The sequence below is a fragment of the Harpia harpyja genome (genome assembly GCF_026419915.1).
Source record: "Harpia harpyja isolate bHarHar1 chromosome 26 unlocalized genomic scaffold, bHarHar1 primary haplotype SUPER_26_unloc_2, whole genome shotgun sequence".
NCBI lineage: Eukaryota > Metazoa > Chordata > Aves > Accipitriformes > Accipitridae > Harpia > Harpia harpyja.
The window spans coordinates 50190-71386 of NW_026293174.1; the positions used below are offsets into that span (position 1 = coordinate 50190).

At 68.2% G+C, this 21197-nt stretch overlaps 3 protein-coding genes and 2 long non-coding RNA genes across 5 annotated transcripts; 4 read left to right on the forward strand and 1 right to left on the reverse strand.

Moving 5' to 3' along the window:
- The first annotated feature begins 192 nt into the window (after positions 1-192).
- Positions 193-8326, forward strand: GRIPAP1 (GRIP1 associated protein 1). Its single transcript, XM_052779273.1, is given in 24 exon segments — positions 193-327; positions 411-477; positions 565-626; positions 706-732; positions 1402-1428; positions 1430-1510; positions 1896-2048; positions 2362-2454; positions 2904-2939; positions 3307-3338; positions 3453-3500; positions 3601-3700; positions 3997-4191; positions 4772-4864; positions 4952-5028; positions 5759-5846; positions 6233-6289; positions 6389-6488; positions 6897-6919; positions 6922-7008; positions 7426-7563; positions 7666-7759; positions 7844-7971; positions 8070-8326. Coding segments are annotated over 24 exon segments (1920 nt in total). The 5' UTR covers positions 193-285; the 3' UTR covers positions 8142-8326.
- Positions 8327-8536: 210 nt separating this feature from the next.
- Positions 8537-12726, forward strand: TBC1D25 (TBC1 domain family member 25). Its single transcript, XM_052779268.1, has 6 exons — positions 8537-8824; positions 9253-9362; positions 9463-9614; positions 9882-10003; positions 10301-10504; positions 10597-12726. The coding sequence occupies exons 1-6, from the start codon at positions 8741-8743 to the stop codon at positions 12694-12696; spliced, it is 2772 nt and encodes a 923-aa protein (XP_052635228.1). The 5' UTR covers positions 8537-8740; the 3' UTR covers positions 12697-12726.
- A 243-nt stretch (positions 12727-12969) lies between these two features.
- Positions 12970-13371, reverse strand: LOC128137995 (uncharacterized). Its single transcript, XR_008233934.1, has 3 exons — positions 13276-13371; positions 13130-13244; positions 12970-13077 (listed from the first exon to the last, which is right to left on the reverse strand). It is a non-coding gene; the product is annotated as an uncharacterized LOC128137995 (long non-coding RNA).
- Positions 13372-14804: 1433 nt separating this feature from the next.
- Positions 14805-15352, forward strand: LOC128137994 (uncharacterized). Its single transcript, XR_008233933.1, has 3 exons — positions 14805-14896; positions 14937-15060; positions 15101-15352. It is a non-coding gene; the product is annotated as an uncharacterized LOC128137994 (long non-coding RNA).
- A 47-nt stretch (positions 15353-15399) lies between these two features.
- On the forward strand, positions 15400-21112 carry WAS (WASP actin nucleation promoting factor). The gene is given in 13 exon segments (XM_052779264.1): positions 15400-15551; positions 15977-16031; positions 16034-16122; positions 16672-16758; positions 17342-17440; positions 17530-17568; positions 17705-17756; positions 17859-18027; positions 18167-18209; positions 18333-18486; positions 19238-19464; positions 20849-20948; positions 21046-21112. Coding segments are annotated over 13 exon segments (1278 nt in total). The 5' UTR covers positions 15400-15440; the 3' UTR covers positions 21099-21112.
- The last annotated feature ends 85 nt before the right edge of the window (positions 21113-21197 follow it).

A 21197-nucleotide genomic window follows, 5' to 3' on the forward strand; every position in this document is an offset into this window, starting at 1 on the left:
CCACGAGTCCCACGGCGCGGGGGGGGGGGTGTCCGTATGGGTCTTACGGTGCCCTGGGGGCCCTACAGCGGCCTACGGCGCCGGGGAGGGCCGGTACCGCCCGCCCGCGCCGGAACAGTCTTCTCTATGGTACCCGCAGGGCCCCTCTACCCGTCGGGTTGACCCTCCCCAGCTCTATGGCCGCGGAGTGACATCACTTCCGCGTCTCTAGGCCTCCTTGCAAGTCCGCCAGAGCGTCCGCTTCCGGCCCCGCCCCGCGCGGCGGGGTCCTCCCGCGGCGCCAAGATGGCGCAGGCCCTGTCGGCCGAGGAGTTCCAGCGGATGCAGGTGAGGCCGGGCCGGGGGGGCCGGGGGTCCCGGCTTCACCGCCGTTGCCGTCCCGCTTACACCCCCGTAACCCCCTCTCCCAGGCGCAGCTGTTGGAGCTTCGGACGGAGAACTATCGCCTCTCGGACGAGCTGCGGAAGAACGGCGCCGGTACGGGTGTGGGATGGGGGTTGGGGGGGGGGACGGGACCGGCCCGGGCTCTGCCTCCCCCCTGACGGCCCGTGTCTCCCCCCGCAGAGCTCTCGGGGCTGCGGCAGAGGGTGCAGGCGCTGGACAAGGACCTGGCTAAAGCCAACAAGGTAAGGGGGATCCCCTGCCGGGGTCTCTGATTGCCCCCCCCCGGTCCTGCTGTGACACCCCCCCCCGCTTCTGTTGCAGGCCCTCAGTAAGAGTAAGAAGGCGCAGGTGGGTCCTGGGTGGTTGTGTGCGGGTGCTGGGGGGGGGTCCTGGGTGGTTCTGTGCGGGTGCTGGGGGGGATTTTGATGAGGATCTCTATAGGTACTGGTGGGGGGGGTCTTGGGGGGGCTGCCTCTGTAGGTGCTGCGGGAGTCTCTGGAGGGGGTTCTGGAGGTGTGGGGGGTCCTGGGGGGTCTCTAATGGTGCTAGAGGAGGTTGGGGGGGTTCCCTGGAAGTACTGGGGGGGGTTCTGGGATGGTAAAGGGCCCTAGAGGGTCTTTCAGGATGCTGGAGTAGTGCTTGGATGTGCTGGGGGATCCTGGGAGCTCTCTAGGGGTGCTGGGGGGGGGTCCCTGTGAATGCTCACAGGGTCCTTGTGGTGCCTACAAGGGTGCTGGGGGGGCTTAGGGAGTCTCTAGGGATGTTGGGGGGGTTTCTAAGTATCCTGGGTGGTCCCTGGGGAGTCTCTAGGGGGGCCGGGGGTGTCCCAAGAGATCTTGACGGGTTCCTGGGTGAGTCGTGCGGATTTCTGTAAGGTCCACGGAGGTGTTTGAGGGTGTCGGGGGTTGCTGTGGGTGCTGTCAGGGGTGCTGTGGGGTCCAGAGGGGGTTTGCGGGGGGCCTGGGGGGAGTTCTGGGGGTCCCAGCCACAGGGTACCGGTGGTGGGGCTCTCCCCAGGAGGTGGAGGCGCTGCTGGGGGAGACCGCGGATGCTGCAGGGGAAGCTCCAGAGCCAGGAGGATGATTTCCGCCTCCAGAACAGCACCCTGCTGCGCGAGCTGGCCAAGGTGGGGGTCCCGGGCCCCCCAGGGACTTCAGTATCCCCCCCACCATGTCCCCCAGGGCCATCCCGGGGGGCTGTAATGTCCCCCTGAGCCTCCTAGTACCATTTCAGGGGTTCCTGGGGGGGCCCTAGTGTCGTTCTGGGTGGTTCTGCTTCACCAGGGGAAGGACCCAGAAGGTCCCTGGGGGTCCCTAGTGCCACTTTCAGGATGCGGGGAGATCTCTTGGTATCGTTTTGGGTCCCTGGCGATGCCCAGTGTTATCACAGGGAATGCCCGACGCCTTGTGAGGGGTCTCGGGGGGGTCTCTTCGGGTCCCATGGGGGTTCCCTGCTCCTGGCGGGGGGGGCCTGAGGGTCCTACGGGTGCCTGACCTGGGAGGGGGTCCCAGCTGTGTGCACAGATCGAGGGACTGGAGGAGGAAAACCGGCAAGCTGCGGGAGGGGGGCCCCCCAGGACCCCCCCCGTGACTCCCTGGCCTCCGCAGAGCCCCCCCAGGATGGGGCCGCTGGAGACAGCGTGGCCCCCCCGGCGTCTACGGATGGTGAGGGGGTGCCTGGTGTGGGGAGGGGGGTGTGTGTCAGGGTCTTTGTGGAGTTTGGGGTTCCCTGGGGGTGTGGGGATGTTCTGGGATCCTCCCTGGGGGGCGTTGGGGTCCTGAAGATCTGGGGGGGGGGTTCCATGGGGGGAGTGGGTGTTCATATGGGTAGTATCATTCTCTGTGGGGCGGGATATGGGGTCTCTGTGGGGCACAGGGTGCCTGTCTGGTGGATACGGGGGCTCTGCGGGTCCCTGTGGGGCTGGGGAGGGTTTATGGGCCCTGTGGGGGTCCGTGGGTCTGACCCCCACCCTCGCAGCCCCCCCGGATCCCCCCAGGGAGCTGCGGCCGACAGAGGAGGGGGCCGGGGGCGACGGTCCGTGCAGGGAACCCCCCAGCACCCGCTGCTCAGGTGTGTTGTGGGGGAGTATGGGGTGTCTGAGGGTCTCAGGGGGTTTGTAGAAGATCTGGGGAAAGTTTAAAGAAGGTTTAGGGGTACGGGGGAGGAGAATTTTGGGGGAAACGTGGGGGTGCGTGGGGAGGTCGGGAGCGATGAGTGGATGTGGGGAGAAATGGAAGGTATGGGGGGAGTAAAGTTCGGGAGAGTAAAGTTCGGGAATCGATAAAGGAGCAGAAGACTTGTGGAAGAATATGAAACAGAAAAAAACACGTAGGAGGATTTGGGCTGGGGTAGGGGATGGAAATTTTGATAAGTATTTTGAGAAACACAGGATAAAAATGTAATTGAAAGCTAAAAATTCAGGAGCAACGGCTCGCCGTGGAGGTATAGCAGGCTGCGAGGTGTGTAGGTGAAACAGGGGATGGGGGGGGTCTCTGGGGGTCTCATGGAGTCTCTTGCAGGCAGAGGTGGCCCAACTGCAGGCAGAAGTGGCCAAGGTAAGGGGGGGGGGCCTTTTGGGGGGGCCCTGGGGGGCATTTGGGGGGGGGCAGGGGGTTCCCATAGGGGATATGGGAGGGTTGGGGGTCCCAGAGAGGTTTGTGGGCTCCTGGGGGGACCTTAGTGGAGTCTGTGGGGATTTTGGGGGTCTCAGGGAGCTCAGGAGGGTCCTGGGACCCTGAGGGGAGTCCCAGAGGGATTTGGGGGCATCCGAGGGGTGTCCCAGGAGGATTTCTGGGGTTTCAGAGGGGTTTGGGAGCACTTTGGGGGTTCTGGGGGCTCTCAGTGGGGTCTGGGGGGATTTGGGGGCTGGGAGAGGTCGTGTTCCTCCCACCCAATAGCGATTTTTGTGTGCCTTCTCCACAGCTGACGGAGAAACTGAGAAAGAAGCAGGAGAGGTAAGAGGGCCCGGGTCCCCCTGGGGGGGGCCAGATGCCGGGGTTCTTTTTAAGGCACAACGTGGGGTTTTTTTGATTTTTTTTTCTGTCTGTTTTTATTTCTTTTTCTCCTAGCTTTCTCCAGTTGCAGGCAGAAAAGGAGACGTTGCTCAGGGACAGTCGGTGGGTGGCCCCTGGGGGTCATAGGGGGGACCCGGCGTCCCCCCCACCCCCGGATGCCTGGGACCCCCCCTGGACACCTGGGTCCCCCTGTGCACCCCAGGATGGAGGTGGAGGAGCTCCGAGCCCGGCGGGACGAGGAATTTCGGGAGCTCCAGGCCCGCAACCAGCAGCTGCAGCAGGAGCTGGAGGCTGCAGCCCAGGTGGGGGGCACCTGGGGGGGGCATCTCCCGGCGTTGGGGGGTTCCTGGGGGGGGTCCCCTGGGGTGCTGGGGGGATCCTAGGGGTGCCCCATGGCTTTGTGGGGGTCCTGTGGGTCCTGGGAGGCTGCTGGGGGTCACCCCTTGGTGCGGGGGCACCCTGGGGGTGTTGGAGAGGCACCCTGTGACGTGGGAAGGGTGGGGTTGAGCCACTTACGGCGTTACGGGGATCTATAGGATCTATACAGCCTCACGTGGCAACTGATGGCCCCAGGGCAGCTTTGTCTGGGTCTGGGCAGCCCCGGGCAGCCTGGAGCAGCTCTATACGTCCCCATACCGGCCCCGGGGCAGTGCCGCTGGACCCTATAGGGCCCTATAGAGCGCTGTGTGGGGCGGGCAGGCGGAGGTGGAGGCTGCGGGAACAGCGTGGGGCCCTGGCCCGGGAGCTGCAGGAGGCCCAGGCGCAGCGTGATGCCCTCAACGCCCAGCTCCAGGTGGGACTGGGGGGGAGCTGGGGAATCCCGGGGAGGCGGTGGGGGTCCCTCATCTGGTCCCCAGGGGGTTGGGTGTCCCTTGGGGGGTGGTTTGGGGTCCCTTGGGGGGTGGGGGGGTCCCCAGAGTGCCCCTCATCTGGTCCCCAGGGGGTTGGGTGTCCCTTGGGGGGTGGTGTGGGGTCCCTTGGGGGGTGGTTGAGGAATCCTCAGAGTGGTTTGGAGTCCTGTTGGGGGTAGTTTTGCATCCCTGGGGGGGCTTTGAGGTCCCCAATGTGCCTCTCGCCCTGTCCCAGGGGAGTTTTGGGCGTCTATGGGTGGGTTTAGAGCTCCCCAAAGTGCTCCTGATCCCATCCCTGGGGAGTTTTTGGGTGTTCCCTGGGGGTATTTGGAGTCCCAGAAGTGTCCTGACCCCATTCCTGGGGGGTTTCGGGGGTCCCCAGGGGGGATTTGGGAGGGTCCCAGAGGTTCCTTGACCCCATCCCTGGGGGGGTTTTGGGGCCCTGGTCCCCGAGGTGCCCTGGCTGCACCCCGCTGTCCCGGGGCGCGCGTGCGAGGCGTGTGCCCGGCGGTGCGCCTGCAGGCGTGCACGGGAGAGCGGGATGGGCTGCGGCGGCGGCTGGCGGAGGCGGAAGACGCCCGCGGGGAGAGCGAGCGGGGCCGACGGCAGGCGCAGGTCAGCCCCCCCCCCCCTCCGCCGTGCCCCCCACCGGGGTAGGGATCCCCCTGCCCGCCCCGGTCCCCACCGAGCCCATTCCCGCAGGAGCAGCTGGAGCGGCAGGCGCAGGAGCACGCGGCGGCCGCCCGCGCTCGTGCCGAGCAGCACCGGGCCGAGCTGGAGGTGAGCACGTGGCTATAGGGGATCGCCCCGGGTGTAGGAGCCGCAGAGACCCCAGGGGGGGGCTATAGGCAGCCCTGCGGAGCTATGGGGACCGTAGAAATGTTTATAGCAATGCCGATATCGGTGTAGCGAGCGTAGGAGCTGTGAAGGATTTTGGGGGGGTGTCGTTAATATAGTATTTTTATAGGTGTGCGTGGTGTTATATGTATTATAGGTGATTCTGGGGAGTTACGTAGTGTGTTGTGGTCTTATAGAAGACTTAGAAAACGTTGGGATGCTGCAGAGACCGTAAGGACCCGTATGGTTTTATAGGGTCCTTGGGATGCTGTGGGGTGCAGAGGGACTGCAGGGAACTCGTATGGTGCTCCCTGACTGTACAGAAACTACAATCGTTTTACAGCGTTGTAAGAAATGGAGGTGGTTTCTGTATGTTTTACGTGTTCAGCAGAAATTCTTAGAAAGTCGCAGCACCTGTTGGGTGCACCAGACCCTGTAGGACCCATAGGTTCACCTATGGCTTTTTAGAGGCTATAGGGACCCAGCGGTGCTGCAGAATCTGTAGGGACGTCGTAAAGACTTGTATTGGCCTTGCGATGCTGTAGAGATCCCACCAGGCTTACAGAGGCTGTAGGAGCACCTGGGGTGTTATAGGACCCGTGTCCTCTCCCCCGTGGCCCTATAGAGCCCTATAGGTGTCGGGAGTGGGTGTGACCCCCCTGCTGTCCCCAGGGGCCGTGTCGGGGAGCTGCAGGCGGCGCTGGGAGATGCCGAGCGGCAGCGGGAGCTGCAGGAGGCTGAGGGCCAGGCGCTGCGCCAGGTACCCCCAAATCCACCCCCAGAGCCCCTCGCTGAGCCCACTGGGACCCTCTCACGGCCCCCCTCCCAGGAACCGCAGATCCGTGGGATCCTCCAGCCCTCCTGGGACCACCCGAAAGCTCATTGGGACCCCCGGTTCTCCTATGGAGGCGCCCTCAGATGTCCCCACCAGAGACCCTGAGATGCCCAAGTACCCCCCAGAAAACCCAAATCCCCTCTCAGGGTCCCCAAACTCCTCTGGATCCCCTCACCACATTCTCTCTGGCCCCCCGCGTTCTCCTGGGTTCTCTCTGAGCCCTCTAGGACCCGCCAGATTCCCCTCAGCACCCGCAAATCCTCTCTGGGACCCCTCCAAATCCCCCCCCCCGACCCTCTGTGTTCCCCCAGGAGCTGAAAGACGTCCGAGATGGGCAGCGCATACTGGAGAAGAAGGGCAGCGCTGCGGTGAGGGTCCCCAGGGGGTGGGGTGCTGTCCAGAGGCCGGGGTCCCGTCTGGGGCCCTGACCCCCCCCCCCGCATTGTCCCCGTGCCCCCCCCCCGCAGCTGAAGGACCTGAAGCGGCAGCTGCAGCTGGAGCGACGCCGGGCCGACCGCCTGCAGGAGCGGCTGCAGGAGCTGCTGGCGCCCACCCGTGCCCGTACTGGTCAGCCGGACGCCGGGGTCCCTTGGGGGGGGGTGTGGGGGGGTGTGGGGGGGAAGCTTCCAGGCATTGGGGTCCCCTTGAGGGGGGGGGTGCTCCTGGATGCCTGGGTCCCCTTGCGGGGGCTCTCGTGGGTCTGCAGGTGGCGGGGGGGGTGGTACTGGGGTGTCTGGATCTGCTGGTAGGAGGGAAAATGGGTGTTGGGGGGGGGGGGGGTCGGGGGTGCTGGGTCCCCTGGGGGGTGTGGGGTAAGGTGGGGGGGGGGTGCCTGGGTGCCCATAGGGATGGGGTGCTACAGGGGCACCCGAACCCCCTTTCTCTCTTCCCCAGAGGCAGAGGGGGGGGCCCCCCGGGTTGGGGGGGGGTGGTGGTGGGACCTGCCTGGGTCCCATTTTTGCTCCCCTCTCCCAGGGCTGGAAGAACTGGGGCTGGAAGGGGGGGTCCCCCGGGCGGGGGACCGGGGGGTGACAGCAGCAGTCTCTCCTCCCTGGGCCGCGATGGCTCCGCCCCTGGCAGCACCAAGGTGGGTGGGGCCTGATGGGGTGGGGCCTGACGGGGTGGGGCCTGATGGGGTGGGGCCTAAGGCTTCCATTGGTTGAGGAAGGGGGCTGTTCCCACCAGGGGTGGGCTATGTAGGTGGGGGTGTGGCTGGGGTGGGTGGGTGTGGCTTGCAGGGGTGTGGCTTGCAGGGGTGTGGCTTGCAGGGGTGTGGCTTGCAGGGGTGTGGCTTGAACTTCGGGTGGGGTCACAGCAGGGGCCATGGCTGGGTTGTGGGTGGGACATGGCCCATACTGGTCCCTCCCCAGTTGAGGGCGGGACCGGAGCGGGGAGGTGGAGCTGTGTTGTGGGTGTGGCTTCAGCGAGGGGGTGTGGCTTCAGCGAGGGGGTGCAGCCCCCTCCCTCTGCTGATCCTCCTCCCCCCACCCTTCCATCTCCGCAGTCAGGCTCAGGCAGCCCCGGGGGGGGCAGCGGCGGCGGGGGGGTACCCGGCGGGGGGGGCCTGTCCCCCGCAGAGGTGGCGGAGCTGTTCCAGCGCCTGGCCCAGAGCCAGCAGGAGCGCTGGCTGCTGGAGGAGAAGGTACTGGGGGGGACTGGGTGTGACTGGGAGGGGGGGGGGGTGGGTGCTGGGGGGGGGCGTATCACCGCCGCCCCTTTCCTTCCCCCCCCCCCCCCCCCCCAGGTGCGTCACCTGGAGGTGAGCAGCGCCTCGATGGCGGAGGACCTGTGCCGCAAGAGTGCCATCATCCAGAGCTTCGTCCGCGACAGCCGCCTGGGTGAGTCCCGGCCCCCCGCACCCCCCCTTTGAACGCCTCCCCCCTGCTCACCCCGGCTCCGTGTGGGCCCCCCCCCTTTCCCAGAGGCGGCGGGACCCCCCGGTCCCCCCCGGCGGGGCACGGGGCCGGGTGAGGAGGGTCTGCGGGAGATGAACAAGAAGCTGCAGAACATGCTGGAGGAGCAGCTCACCAAGAACCTACACCTGGGCCAGGTGGGCGGGGCCTCGGGCGAAAGGGGCGGGGCCTCGGGCGAAGGGGGCAGGGTCTGAGGCGAGGGGTGTGGCCTCTGACCCCGCCCACCCCCCCCCAGGACCTGGAGGCGCTGTCGCAGGAGCTGGCGCGACTCAGCAAGGAGAGAACCGCCCCCCCCGGCCCGCCCTGAGGGGCGGGGCCTCGCCTTAGCCCCGCCCCGCTGCTGTAGGCTCCGCCTCCCCTGGCGGGTCAGGGGGCCTCGCTGCTTGAAGGGGACGTTGCCCCTTTAAGGAAGGGGGTGGGCCCGCTCGGGTGGACGTTGCCACTTTAAGAGGGGGGGGAACACACCCGCATGCACTCCCCCTCGGTTTCCCCGCCCCCTCCGCGTTAATAAAGTCGATGTGAACCGCTGCAGTTCGCGTCATTGACTCCGGTTTTTTTGGGGGGGGGGGAGGGGGTACGCGATGACATAAGGGTGGCGCCGCGCGCTGCCCCAACCTCCCCGCCCGCCCCCGCGCCCCGGTGACGTCACTTCCGGGCGCCGACCCGGATGTTGTTGCCCGTCGCCGCGGCCGCAAGACGGGGACGATCGCGGCGCCGCTCCGGATCTTCCCCCCCGCGGCCCTCGCTTTCCACCGAGGGGGGGGGGGAAGAGGCGCGGCGTGACGTCAGCACGGTGACGTAACACCTCCCCCCCCCCCCCGCTTTCCCGGTAGGGGGGCGGTGGCGGCGACACCCCGCCGCTGCTCGTTCTGCGCCTGCGCGGAGTCCCCCCGCCCCGCCCCCACCATGGCGGCTGCGGGGGGCGGGGTCTGTCCGGGGGGCGGGGCCGCGCTGGAGGAGGAGTGCGAAGTGGTGCGCGTGCGCGTCAAGGTGAGGGGGGGCGGTGCGGGCGTAGAGGGGGCGGGGCTAAGGTGGGAGGGGGCGGGGTAAGGCCGGAGGCGGTGCGCGGTAGCCTGAGGGGTGGGGCCGCCGCGGGGTGGGCGGGACTAAATGCCGCCGGGGGCGTGGCTATCCTGTTAGAGACCGCGGGTGGGGGGCGTGGCCGACCGGCGCCGGCGGAGGGGGTTGCCGCCGAAAAGGTCACATGGGGGGGCGGTGGCCAATGAGGGACGGGGGGGCGGTGCGCGCTGAGGCGCTGTTGCCGCGGCGACGGGACGCGGCCGCCATTTTGGGCCGCTGTGAGGGACCGGGCCGGGCCGGGCCGGGCCGGGCCGGGCCGGGCGGGGGGCGGCTCCGGGGCTCCGGCCTGGCCCCTGGGTCCCCCCCCCTCGCCGCACCTGGCTGATGTGTGCCCGTAGAAGAGCGAGGGGCTGCTGCCGCCCGAGTTCCGCTCCTTCGCCGTCGACCCGCAGATCACGTCGCTGGACGTGCTGCAGCACATCCTGGCCCGTGCCTTCGACCTTCAGGGGTGAGCCCGGGCCCCCCCTCCCCCCCCCCGCCACCATCCTCGGCCGCCTCATCCCCTTGGGGGGGCCTCGGTTGCTGAGCACCCCTTCGCATCTTCTCAGGAAGAAGAGCTTCTCCGTCAGCTTCGCGGCCCGCGATCCCCAAGGCCAGGAGACCTTCGTGCCGCTGCTGAGCGATGGCGACCTGGCGGCCGCCTTTGCCTGCGCCCGGCCCACGCTGCGCCTGCGCCTCGATGTCCGGCCCCCCGCTGAAAGTGAGTGGGGGGTCCTCGGGGGGAGGAGGGTGGTGGGCCTCGGGCATCTGGGACAGCGAGGTAGGACCCGGGGGCCTTGGTGGAGTCTTTGGTTTTAGACAAGGGGAACCCTGGCATCCCCAGGGGGGTGGCTGGGGGGGGACCCGGCTGTTCAGTCCCCCTAGGGTGGGTGTTAGGAAGAGACCCAGGCGTGCGGGGTGGGTGTCAGGAGGAGGACCTGGGTGCCTGGGTGTCCAGTGGAGGGACCCAGGCCTCTGGGTGCTGCAGGCCCGCTGCTGGAGGACTGGGACATCATCAGCCCCCGGGAGGTGGCAGCGGTGGAACCCCTCCCCGAGCGCCGCTCGCTCCTGGCTGCAGCGCTGCCCTTCACCCAGGCCCTGCTGGCACAGGTGAGTGGGACCTGGGCGTCTGGGGGGGGGCCCTGGGTTCCCCCACCCTGCTGACACCTCATGGAGCACCCCTCCTGCTCCTCTGGCCATCCCAGTTCCCTCCTAGTGCCTCTTAGTGTCCCTAGTTCCCTTCGACACCCTTTCTACGGTCCTAGTTGCCTTCTAGTCCCCTCTCAGCAAGCCCTAGTCCTCTTCCAGTGCTCCCATTCCCTCCCAGTGCTTCCAGTTTCCCCCGCCACAGCTCCCCGCGCATCCAGCCCCCCTCCCAGCGCCACCAGTGACCCGTTTACCCCGCAGGTGGGCCGGACGCTGGCCCGGGCGCAGGCAGCCCTGGCGTGGCCTGAGGGCTCCCCTCCCTCGCCCCCCCCGCCACCGCCCCCCTGCGCCCCCCTGAGCGATGCTGACCTCCGCACCTACTTGGGCCCCGGCGGACGGCTGCTGCGGCCCCATGACCTGCGTCTCCACGTCTACCACGGCGGCGTTGAGCCCGGCCTGCGCAAGGTGGGTTCCCCTGGCTCCCCCCCGGCCCCCTTCGGTCTGCCCGGCGTTCCTGACCCCCCCCCCGCCCTATCTCCCCCCCCCCCCCCTTCCAGGTGGTCTGGCGGTACCTGCTGAACGTCTTCCCGGCGGGACTGTCGGGGCAGGAGCGACTGGCCCACCTGCGGCGCAAGGCGGGCGAGTACGCGGCGCTGAAAGCCCTCCTGGCCGCCCGGGCAGCCCCGGCTGAGCTGGCGCTGGTGGGGGCGGCCGTGCGAAAGGACGTGGTGCGCACCGACCGGGGGCACCCCTATTTTGGGGGCCCTGAGGAAGGACACCCCCACCTGGCCGCCCTGCAGGCACTGCTCACCACCTTTGCCCTGGGCCACCCGCGCCTTTCCTACTGCCAAGGCATGTCGGACGTGGCCGCCCCGCTGTTGGCCGTGCTGGACGACGAGGCCCAAGCCTTCCTCTGCTTCTGCGCCCTCATGCGCCGCCTCGGACCCCGCTTCCGCCCTGGCGGCCGGGGGCTGGCCCGCGCCTTTGCCCACCTCCGACGCCTCCTGCGCCGCGCCGACCCCCCTTTCTGGGCCTTCCTGGCTGCCCGCGGCGCCCACGACCTGCTTTTCTGCTACCGCTGGCTGCTGCTGGAGCTGAAGCGGGAATTCGCCTTCGAGGATGCCCTGCGGGTGCTGGAGATCACCTGGAGCTCGCTGCCACCCGCTCCACCGCCCCCACCGGACGGCATTCCCCTCCTGGGAGCACCCCTGGGGCCCCGCCGGGCCTGCCGAGGGCTGCGCGAGCGGCGTGGGCTGCGGCCCCGGCCCCCGCGCCGGCGACGCCGGCAGCAGGGGGAGAGCGAGGCCCCTGGCAGTCGAGGCGGGCACGAGGCCTGCGGGGACGGCCAGGAGAGTCCCAGGAGCTCCAGCGATGTCCAAGTTGGTTCCAAAGCCTCCGTGGACGTCCCAGAGGCTCCCGCGAGTTCGGGCAAAGACCCAGAGAAACCAAGGAGCTCCAGCGACATCCAAGAGGGTCCCGAGAGCTCCAGGAACGTCCAGGAGGGTCCCAAGAGCTTTAGGGATGAGCAAGAGGGTCTCGAGAGTTCCACCGATGTCCAGGGTGGCTCCAAGAGCTCTGGGAGCGACCACGAGAAGCCTGAGGTCTCTGGGGACGTCCAGCCTAGTCCTGACGGCTCCTGGAACGGCCAAGAGGATCCGAAGATTTCCCGGGATGCCAAGGTCCCTGGGGATAGCCAGGGTGGCCTTAAGGCCTCTGCGGAGGTCCAAGGTGGTGCTAAGGTCCCCAGGGGTATCCGAGAGGATCCCAAAGTCTCCAGTGATGGTGGCCGAGACCCTGCTGGCCCCAAGGATGTCAGAGAAGACCCCGATGTGTCTAAGGAGGTTGACCGAGACCCCGATGTTCCCAAGAAGGTCAACGAAAACGCCAGCGCTCTGAGGGAAACCGGCGAACAACCCGACATCTACAAGGGAGTTTGCGGAGACCCTGACGTCTCCAGGAAGCCGGGCAAAGATGCCAACGTCGGTGCCGACCCCGGCGTCTTCCAGAAGACTCGCGAAGGTCGGAATATCTCTAAGAAGTTAAGTGAAAACCTGAACGCCCTGGAAAAGGTCGGTGCTGACCGCAGCGTTTCCGAGAGGGTTGGGCAAGACCCCGACGCGCCCCAAGAGATTGGCGAAGACCCCAAAGAGACCGGTAAAGACCCCGAGGTCCCCAAAGAAGTTGGCGACACTCCCAAAGAGGTTGGCAACGCCCCCAGCTCCCCGAGTGAGGTTGGTGAAGACCCCGGAGAGGTACGTGATGACCCCAGCGCGGGCGGGGAGGCTGCTGACGCCCCCGAGGACCCTTGGGGGGGCAGTTGGGCCTGGGAGGACTCGTGCTCCTCTTCCTCCTCCTCGTCCTCCTCCTCGTCCTCGGAGGAGGAGGTGGGTCTGGAGGACGACGGGGCGCCGCTGCCGCCGCCGGAGGAGCTGGGGCAGGGGAACCCCTTCCTCCTCTTCCTCTGCCTGGCCATGCTGCTGGAGCAACGGGAGGCCGTCATGGCGCGGGCAGCCGATTACAACGAGGTGGCCATGCACTTCGACCGCCTGGTGCGACGTCACCACCTGCCCCGTGTCCTGCGCCGCGCCAAGGGGCTTTTTGCCCGCTACCTGGAGGGCTGGGGGGGGGCACCCCCGGGAGGGCCCGCCACGGGCTAGGGGTGCCGGGGAAGGGGGGCTAGGGGTTGCCCAGGGGCCCTGCGGGGACACGGGGGACCCCCACGGGCACCACGTGGGGAGCCGTAGGTCCTTTTTGGGGACCCGTAGGTCCTTTTTGGGGACCCCCAGGCCATCGCGGGGAGCCCTAGGTCAGCGTGGGGACCCCGCAGACATCCCGGGGGACTTTGGATCCCCGTAGGTCGTCTTTGGGGACCCGCTAGGTCACTGCGGGGGGGCCCGTAGGACAACGCGGGGACCCCTAGGACGCTGCAGGGGACCTGTAGGCCACCGTGGGGACCCCGTAGACATCGTGGGAGACGTATAGGTCGTCTTTGGGGACCAGTAGGCTACTGGGGGGGACTCGTAGGTCAACGTGGGGACCTGTAGGGCACCGTGGGTCCTCTGTGGGGACACCGGTGGCCGACGGGGGGACGTACAGGGCAGCGTAGAGACCCCACAGACACCCCACGGGGACCCGTAAGTCCTTTTTGGGGACCTGTAGAGCACCGTAGGCACCCCGTAAATATCCTACAGGTCGCCACGGGGGCCTATAGGCCGGCGTGGGACACCCCTGGGGACCTATAGGTCAACATAGGGACCGTGGAGATCCCCCTCGGGGACCCCTCGGACCCCTGTAGGCACCAGATGGGGTCCCACAGCCCCCCCCCCCCCCCCCCCGGGGACGTATGGACCCCTGGATGCCCATAGATCCCCACAGGGGGTCTGGAGACACCCCAGTATGGACCAGTACAGCCCGGTGTCTCCCCCCTGGGGTTTTACGGCACCTTGGGGCTTCCCAGTATACACCAGTATGAAGCACTACGACATGCTAGCTAGGAACTCTTGGATTTACGTTGCCTTGGGCCAGACCAGTATGGACCAGGAAGGGTCTGGGAGCCCAACTGGGAGCCCCACGTATGCATCGCCTTGGGTCAGAGTGGGATGGACCAGTACAGCATCCCAACTGGGATCACTGCGTTGACATGGCCTTCAGCCATCCCAGCACGGACCAGTATGGACCAGTACGGCAGCCCAACTGGGAGCTCTTCACCGGCGTGGCCTTGCGTCCTCCCAGTACGGACCAGCATGCACCAGTACAGCATCTTGCCCGGGATCTCTTCACCCGTGTGGCCTTGCGTCCTCCCAGTATGGACCAGTATGGACCTGTACAGCATCTTGCCTGGGATCTCTTCACCCGTGTGGCCTTGCGTTCTCCCAGTATGGACCAGTATGGACCGGTAGGGCGCCCTGACTGGGATCTTAATGCATATACGGGTTCTCCCAGTATGGACCACTGCAACCCAGTTCTTGCTCCCCCGCCCTGGGTGCCTTTTCACCCCGCTCCTTATTTATTGCCCCCCCCCCACCTCCTGCGGGGGGACCCAGGCGCCCGGGGGTCTGTGAGGTGCCGAAGACGTGAATAAACCTGACGCCCACGACTGTCGTCTGGGGGGTCCCAGTATGGACTGGGAAGGGGTTGGGGGCTGCCAGCGCGGACTGGGGAGGGGTGTGGGGGTTTGGTTTGTACTGGGAAAGGGGGGAAATGGGGCTCCCAGTATGAACTGGGCGTCTCCCCGTGTAGACTGGGGAAGGATAAGGGGTGCGCAGTCCGTACTGGAAAGGGATAGGGGCTGCCAGCGTGGATTGGGAAGGGATTACAGCTTCCAGTCCAAACTAGGAAGCGGCTTGTGGGCTCCCAGTATGAGCTGGGGAGTTCCCAGTATGGACTGGGAAGGGGTTGCGGTCTGCGTTGCGGTGTCCAAAGTGGAGGTGCCCGGACGCCTGGGTCCCCAGCTTGGGTGGGAGGGGCCAGTAATGGGATCTTCCCAGTGCCCTCAAGTCCCAGTATCCCCAGTTTTAGTCCCGTTGCTGCCTGCATTGGCTGAGGCTGCTCCCAGTTATGTCAGTCCCCCTCCCAGTTATCTCAGTCCCCCTCCCAGTCACCCCAGTCCCCTTCCAGTTCCTCCCAGTTCCCCCCAGTGCTTCCCATTTCTTCCCAGTATCCCTAGTTTTCAGCCCCATGGCTACCTGTGTTTGCAGAGAGGCTGCTCCCAGTCCCTCCCAGGTCCTCTCCATCCTTCCCAGCTGTTCCCAGTCCCTCCCAGTCACCCCCCAGTGCTTCCCATTTCTTCCCAGCATCCCTAGTTTCAGCCCCATGGCTGCCTGTGTTTGCAGAGAGGCTGCTCCCAGTCCCTCCCAGGTCCTCTCCATCCTTCCCAGCTGCTCCCAATCCCTCCCAGTCACCCCAGTCCCCTTCCAGTTCCTCCCAGTTCCCCCCAGTGCTTCCCATTTCTTCCCAGTATCCCTAGTTTCAGCCCCATGGCTGCCTGTATTTGCAGAGAGGCTGCTCCCAGTCCCTCCCAGGTCCTCTCCATCCTTCCCAGCTGCTCCCAGTCCCTCCCAGTCGCCCCAGTCCCCTTCCAGTTCCTCCCAGTTCCCCCCAGTGCTTCCCATTTCTTCCCAGTATCCCTAGTTTCAGCCCCATGGCTGCCTGTGTTTGCAGAGAGGCTGCTCCCAGTCCCTCCCAGGTCCTCTCCATCCTTCCCAGTCCCTCCCAGTTCCCCCAGTTCCCCCTCCCAGTCCGGAGGTGACGTCCCCGCCACCTCAGGGCCCTGGGTGCTTCCGGGCGGAAGAAGCCTCTCTGAGGGACCCAAGCGTTCCGGGGAGGGGGTGGGGGGGGTGGGATCCAGGCATTTTGGGGGGGGGTCCCAGGTGTCCAGCGGAGGGACCCAGGCATCCGGGGAATGAGCCATAGGGCTCGGGGGGGGGCCCCGGGGGGGGACAACGTCCCCTCAGGGCTGCTGCAGCAGCAGGAAAACCTGCGGCTCTTCGAGCTCCTGGGCCGGAAATGTGTGGTGAGGGGCCGGGGGGCCGGGGGGGGGGGGGCCTGAGGGGGGATTGGGGGGGTCTGGGGGGGTAATTGGGTACTGGAGGGACCTGGGGGTCCCATGGGGTCCTGGGGGGTCCTGAGGCGGATTTGGGGGGGGCATTTGGTGGCCTTGGCGGGGCTAATGGACTGGAAGGGGGCGAGGAGGGGAGCTGGGGGGGTCCTGGGGGGGCCCTGAGGGGGATTCCTGGGGGGCTGGGGTCCCATGGGAGGGTCTGGGGGGGGCCCTGAGGGGGATTTGAGGAGTGTCCTTGGGGTCTCAGGAGAGAAATGTGGGGCACTGGGTGCTGCTGGGGGGGGGCCGTGGGGGGTTTGGGGGGGGGCCATAGGGTGGTTTGGGGGGGGGGGGGGGTTGCAGAGGGGGGGGTGTCCGAGCCCACGGTGTCCCTGCAGACCCTGGCGACGGCGGTGGCGCAACTGGTGGTGGCGGAGCTGGGGGGGCCCGGGGGGGGGCCTGGGCCAAGCGGGGCTGCGGAGTCGCCTGCCTGGTGCGGGACAGCCCCCGGCGCTCCTACTTCATCCGCCTCTACTGCCTGGCCGTGAGTCTGGGGGGGTCCTTGGGGGGGGGGGGGTCTCGTGGGGTCAGGGGCATCCCGGGGTTGGGGGGGTGTCCCTGAGGGTCTCTTGGGGTCAGGGGGGTCCTGGGGGGGGGTCCCAGGGTCGGGGGGTGTCCCTGGGGGTCTCTCGGGGTCGGGGGGTTCCTGGGGGGGGGTCCCAGGGTGTCACTGAGGGTCTCTTGGGGTCCCGGGGGGGGGTCCCAGGGTCGGGGGGGTGTCCTTGGGGGTTCCTGGGGGGGGGGTCCCAGGGTGTTCCTGAGGGTCTCTTGGGGTCCTGGGGGGGGTCCCCAGGATCAGGGGGTGTCTCTGAGGGTCTCTTGGGGTCAGGGGGGGGTCCCAGGGTCGGGGGGTGTCCCTGGGGGTCTCTTGGGGTCAGGGGGTCCGGGGGGGGTCCCAGGGTGTCCCTGAGGGTCTCTTGGGGTCCCGGGGGGGGTCCCAGGGTCGGGGGGTGTCCCTGGGGGGTCTCTCGGGGTCGGGGGGTCCTGGGGGGGGGTCCCTGGGGGTCTCCGGGTGCCCCATGCTGTGTCGCAGGCCGGGAGCCTGTGGTGGGAGCAGGAGCTGCACGGGGAGATGGGCTACACGGCCCCCACCCCCTTCTTCCACACCTTCGCCTCCCACGTGAGTGGGCGGGGCCACGGGGAGGGGCGGGGCCACCGGTGGGGGAGCTCTGGGTTGGGGGCGGGGCCGACAGGTGTGCTGGAGGGTCTCTGTGGGCGGGGCTTAGGGACAGTGGGTGGGGCTGAGAGGTCTGGGGCGGAGCTAAGGGGCTGTGGGAGGGGCTAAGGGTGTTGCAATGGGGCCTGTGGGTGGGGCTGAGGGGACGTGGGAGGGGCCAAGGGGTGGGGGCTGAGGGCATGTGGGAGGGGCCAAGGGGTGGGGCTGAGGGCACATGGGAGGGAGGGGCCAAGGGGTGGGGCTGAGGGCAGGTGGGGGGGCCAAGGGGGTGGGGCTGAGGGCACATGGGGGGTGGGGCTGAGGGCAGGTGGGAGGGAGGGGCCAAGGGGTGGGGCTGAGGGGTGGGGCTGAGGGCATGTGGGAGCGGTCAAGGGGTGGGGCTGAGGGCAGGTGGGAGGGAGGGGCCAAGGGGTGGGGCTGAGGGCACATGGGAGGGAGGGGCCAAGGGGTGGGGCTGAGGGCACGTGGGAGGGGCTTGTTGCTTGTGGGCGGGTCCCGTGGGCCAGGCCCCTGATTGGCCGCGCAGGAGGGCCAGGCGGGGCTGAACTTCGCGGACGAGGGGGAGGCGGCCGCCTTCGAGGGGCTGGTCCAGGAGCGGCTGCGCCGACGCCAGCAGCGGGGCGGGGTGAGAAAACAGCCCCCCCCCCCCCCCAAACCGTGCCCCGGACCCCCCCCCCAGACCCCCGCTCACCCCTTCTCCCCTCTGTCCCCCAGAAAAGCGGCAGCTCCCGCCCCCGCCACCCCCTGGTGATGGTAAGTCCCCCCCCCCGCCGCCATCCGGGGGGCTTCGAGGGGGGGGGCGTGATGTGGGGGACAGAGCCGGGGGGGACGTAAGGGGACGCCGTGGGGTGCGGCACCAACACCCCTTGTGTGTGTGTCCCCCCCCCAGAGCGCTGCGGGAGTTTGCCCCGGACCCCGGCGGCCCGCCGCCGATGGCAGCGGTGAGTGCCTGCCCCATAGCGGGGGGGGGGGGGTCCCCGCTCCCGTAGCGGGGTGTCGTTGCCCCATGGCGAGTTTCTCAGCTGGGTTTCGCCCCTCGCAGCCCCCCCCGCTGCCGGCCGTGCCCATCGCCAACCCTGACATCACGGCATCCCGTTACCGGGGGCTGCCCAGCCCCACGGCGGGACCCACGGCGGGACCCACGGCTGGCGAGCAGAAGAAGGGACGCAAGAAGATCTCCAAGGCCGACATCGGGGCCCCCTCTGGGTTCAAGTGGGGTCTGGGGCTTTGGGGGGGGGGATGTATGGGGATGTATGGGGTGGAGGGGACCCCACCGTGTGTTGGGGGGGGCACGTACGGGTCCCCCGCCGTGGGGCAGCTCCTCACCATCGCTCTCCCCCCCCCCCTCCAGGCACGTCGGTCATATCGGCTGGGACCCCAACAACGGTTTCGATGTAGGTGGCTCCCGCATCCCCCCCCCCCCCCACACCCCACCGCCCTCCGGCGTGGGTCAGGGGGCGACGGTGTGGGGCGACGGTGTGGGGCGACGGTGTGGGGTGACGGTGTGGGGCACGTAGGTGGCGGCGCTGGACCCCGCTCTGCGGGCGCTTTTTGCCCGGGCCGGCATCAGCGAGGCGCAGCTGGCCGACGCCGAGACCTCCCGCCTCATCCATGACTTCATCCAGGGCCGGGGGGGGCTGCAGGCCGTGCGGGAGGAGATGCGCCGACAGGGTGAGTCGTGTGTGTCCCCCCCCCCCCCCGCTGCACCTATAGGCACCTATAGGTGTTGGTACCCCCCCCCACCCGGTGGGGCGTGGGGGCCGTATGGACCTCCTCCGCATGGCCCCTGCCTGGGCGTTATAGGATGCATATTCCCCCCCCCCCTCAAAGATTTCAAGGGCCCTGTGCCCCCCCACAAAGCCCCCTCCATTATAGGATCCATAGGGCCCCCCCATTACGGTGCCCATACGGCCCCCAAGCATTATAGGATCTATATGCCCCCCCCATGGTAAGGTCCATAGAACAGCCCCCCCTCCCCATTACAGGATCTATACGGCCCACACACATTATAGGATCTATATGCCCCCCCCATTACAGGATCCATACGGCCCCCATGCATTATAGGATTTATAAACCCCCCCATGGTAAGGTCCACAGAACTTCCCCCCCCATTATGGGTCCATATGGCCCCCACACATTATAGGATCTATATGCCCCCCCTGTAAGGTCCATAGAACTTCCCCCCCATTACAGGATCAATACGGCCCCCACACATTATAGGATCTATATGCCCCCCCCCCCCATTACAGGATCCATACAGCCCCCACGCATTATAGAATCTATAAGCCCCCCCATGGTAATGTCCATAGAACCCCCCCCCCCATTACAGAATCCATACAGCCCCCCCCCCCCCCCCCCCCCCCGCGGGTAACTGGGTGCAGGGCGCTCATTAAGGCACTAATTAACGTTTCTCCCCTCCCAGGTCCCCCTCCCCCGCCGGGCCGGGGGGGGCCCCCGCCGCCTCCGCCCCCCCCCGGCCCCCCCCCGCAGCCGCTCGGGGGCCGCTGCCCCCCGCCCCCGCCGCCAGGGGGCCCCCCGCCTCCTCCCCGGGGCGGGCCCCCCGCGGCCCCGCCCTCCCGCTCCGCCGCCCCGCCCCCGGCCCGCGGCCCCGCCCCCCTTGGGGGCGGCCGCGGCCCCGCCCCCTCCTCCCCCGCCCCCGCCCCCTCCCCCCTCCGGCGGCGGCGGCGGCGGGCGGCGGCGGCCCCCCCCCCGCCCGGCCCCCCCTCGGGCCGGGGGGCTCTGCTGGACCAGATCCGCCAGGGCGTGACCCTCAACAAGGTCAGCTGGGGCGGGGGGGTCCCCGTGATCCCCTGGGGGCGGCTGGGGGGGTCCCATGATCCCTTGGGCTTGGCATGGGGGGGGTCCCCCATGATCCCCTGGGGGGGGGTTGGGGGGGTCCCATGATCCCCTGGGGCTGGTTGGGGGGGTCCCATGATCCCCTGGGGTTGATTGGGGGGGGGTCCCATCCTGGGTTTGGGTGGGGGGGGGTCCCATGATCCCCTGGGGCTGGTTGGGGGGGTCCCATGATCCCCTGGGGTTGATTGGGGGGGGGTCCCATCCTGGGTTTGGGTGGGGGGGGTCCCATGATCCCCTGGGGCTGGTTGGGGGGGGTCCCATGATCCCCTGGGGTTGATTGGGGGGGGTCCCATCCTGGGTTTGGTTGGGGGGGGGTCCCATGATCCCCTGGGGCTGGTTGGGGGGGGTCCCATGATCCCCTGGGGTTGATTGGGGGGGTCCCATCCTGGGTTTGGTTGGGGGGGGGTCCCATGATCCCCTGGGGCTGTTGGGGGGGTCCCATGATCCCCTGGGGTTGATTGGGGGGGGTCCCATCCTGGGGTTGGGTGGGGGGGGGTCCCATGATCCCCTGGGGCTGTTGGGGGGGTCCCATGATACCTTAGGGTTGATTGGGGGGGGTCCCATGATCCCTTGGGGCTGTTGGGGGGGGGTCCCATGATCCCTTGGGGCTGTTGGGGGGGGTCCCATGATACCTTAGGGTTGATGGGGGGGGTCCCATAATCCCCTGGGGCTGTTGGGGGGGGTCCCATGATCCCCTGGGGCTGGTTGGGGGGGTCCCATGATCCCCTGGGGTTGATTGGGGGGGGTCCCATCCTGGGTTTGGTTGGGGGGGGGTCCCATGATCCCCTGGGGCTGTTGGGGGGGGTCCCATGATCCCCTGGGGTTGATTGGGGGGGTCCCATCCTGGGGTTGGGTGGGGGGGGGTCCCATGATCCCCTGGGGCTGTTGGGGGGGGTCCCATGATACCTTAGGGTTGATTGGGGGGGTCCCATGATCCCTTGGGGCTGTTGGGGGGGGGTCCCATGATCCCTTGGGGCTGTTGGGGGGGGTCCCATGATACCTTAGGGTTGATGGGGGGGGTCCCATAATCCCCTGGGGCTGTTGGGGGGGTCCCATGATCCCCTGGGGGTGGCACAAGCAGAGGGGGCCATTCCCACGGTGCTGGTGGCAGTGGGTCGGGGTCCCCGCCGTGGGGCAGCCCTGACCTGACCCCCCCCCCGGGCCCCCCAGACCCCAGAGACCCCCGAGGGCGGCGGCGGCGGCCCCAACGCGGGGGGGGCTGGTGGGGGCCCTGATGGACGTCATGCAGAAGCGCAGCAGAGTCATCCACTCCTCGGGTGAGCCCCCCCCGGCCCCCCCCAACGCGTGTCTGTGTGTGTGTGTGTGTGTTCCCCCCCCCCCAACCCTGACCACCCCCCCCTTCCTTTCCCTCAGACGAGGGGGACGATGGCGAAGAGGAGGACGAGGACGACGAGTGGGACGACTGAGCCCCCCCCCAAAAGCTTGTCCCCCCCCCACCGCCATGTTACCCCCCTCCCACCCAGCTGCGGGGGGGGGGGGGGCCCGCTGGCCTCCTCCTGCCCCCC

Bases quoted from the DNA above. Each gene is read 5' to 3' on its own strand.
- TBC1D25 (XM_052779268.1), top strand. From the start codon at position 8,741: ATGGCGGCTGCGGGGGGCGGGGTCTGTCCGGGGGGCGGGGCCGCGCTG. The intron at 8,825-9,252 runs GTGAGGGGGGGC...GTGTGCCCGTAG, and splicing joins TGGTGCGCGTGCGCGTCAAG to AAGAGCGAGGGGCTGCTGCC. The intron at 10,004-10,300 runs GTGAGTGGGACC...TTTACCCCGCAG, and splicing joins CCCAGGCCCTGCTGGCACAG to GTGGGCCGGACGCTGGCCCG.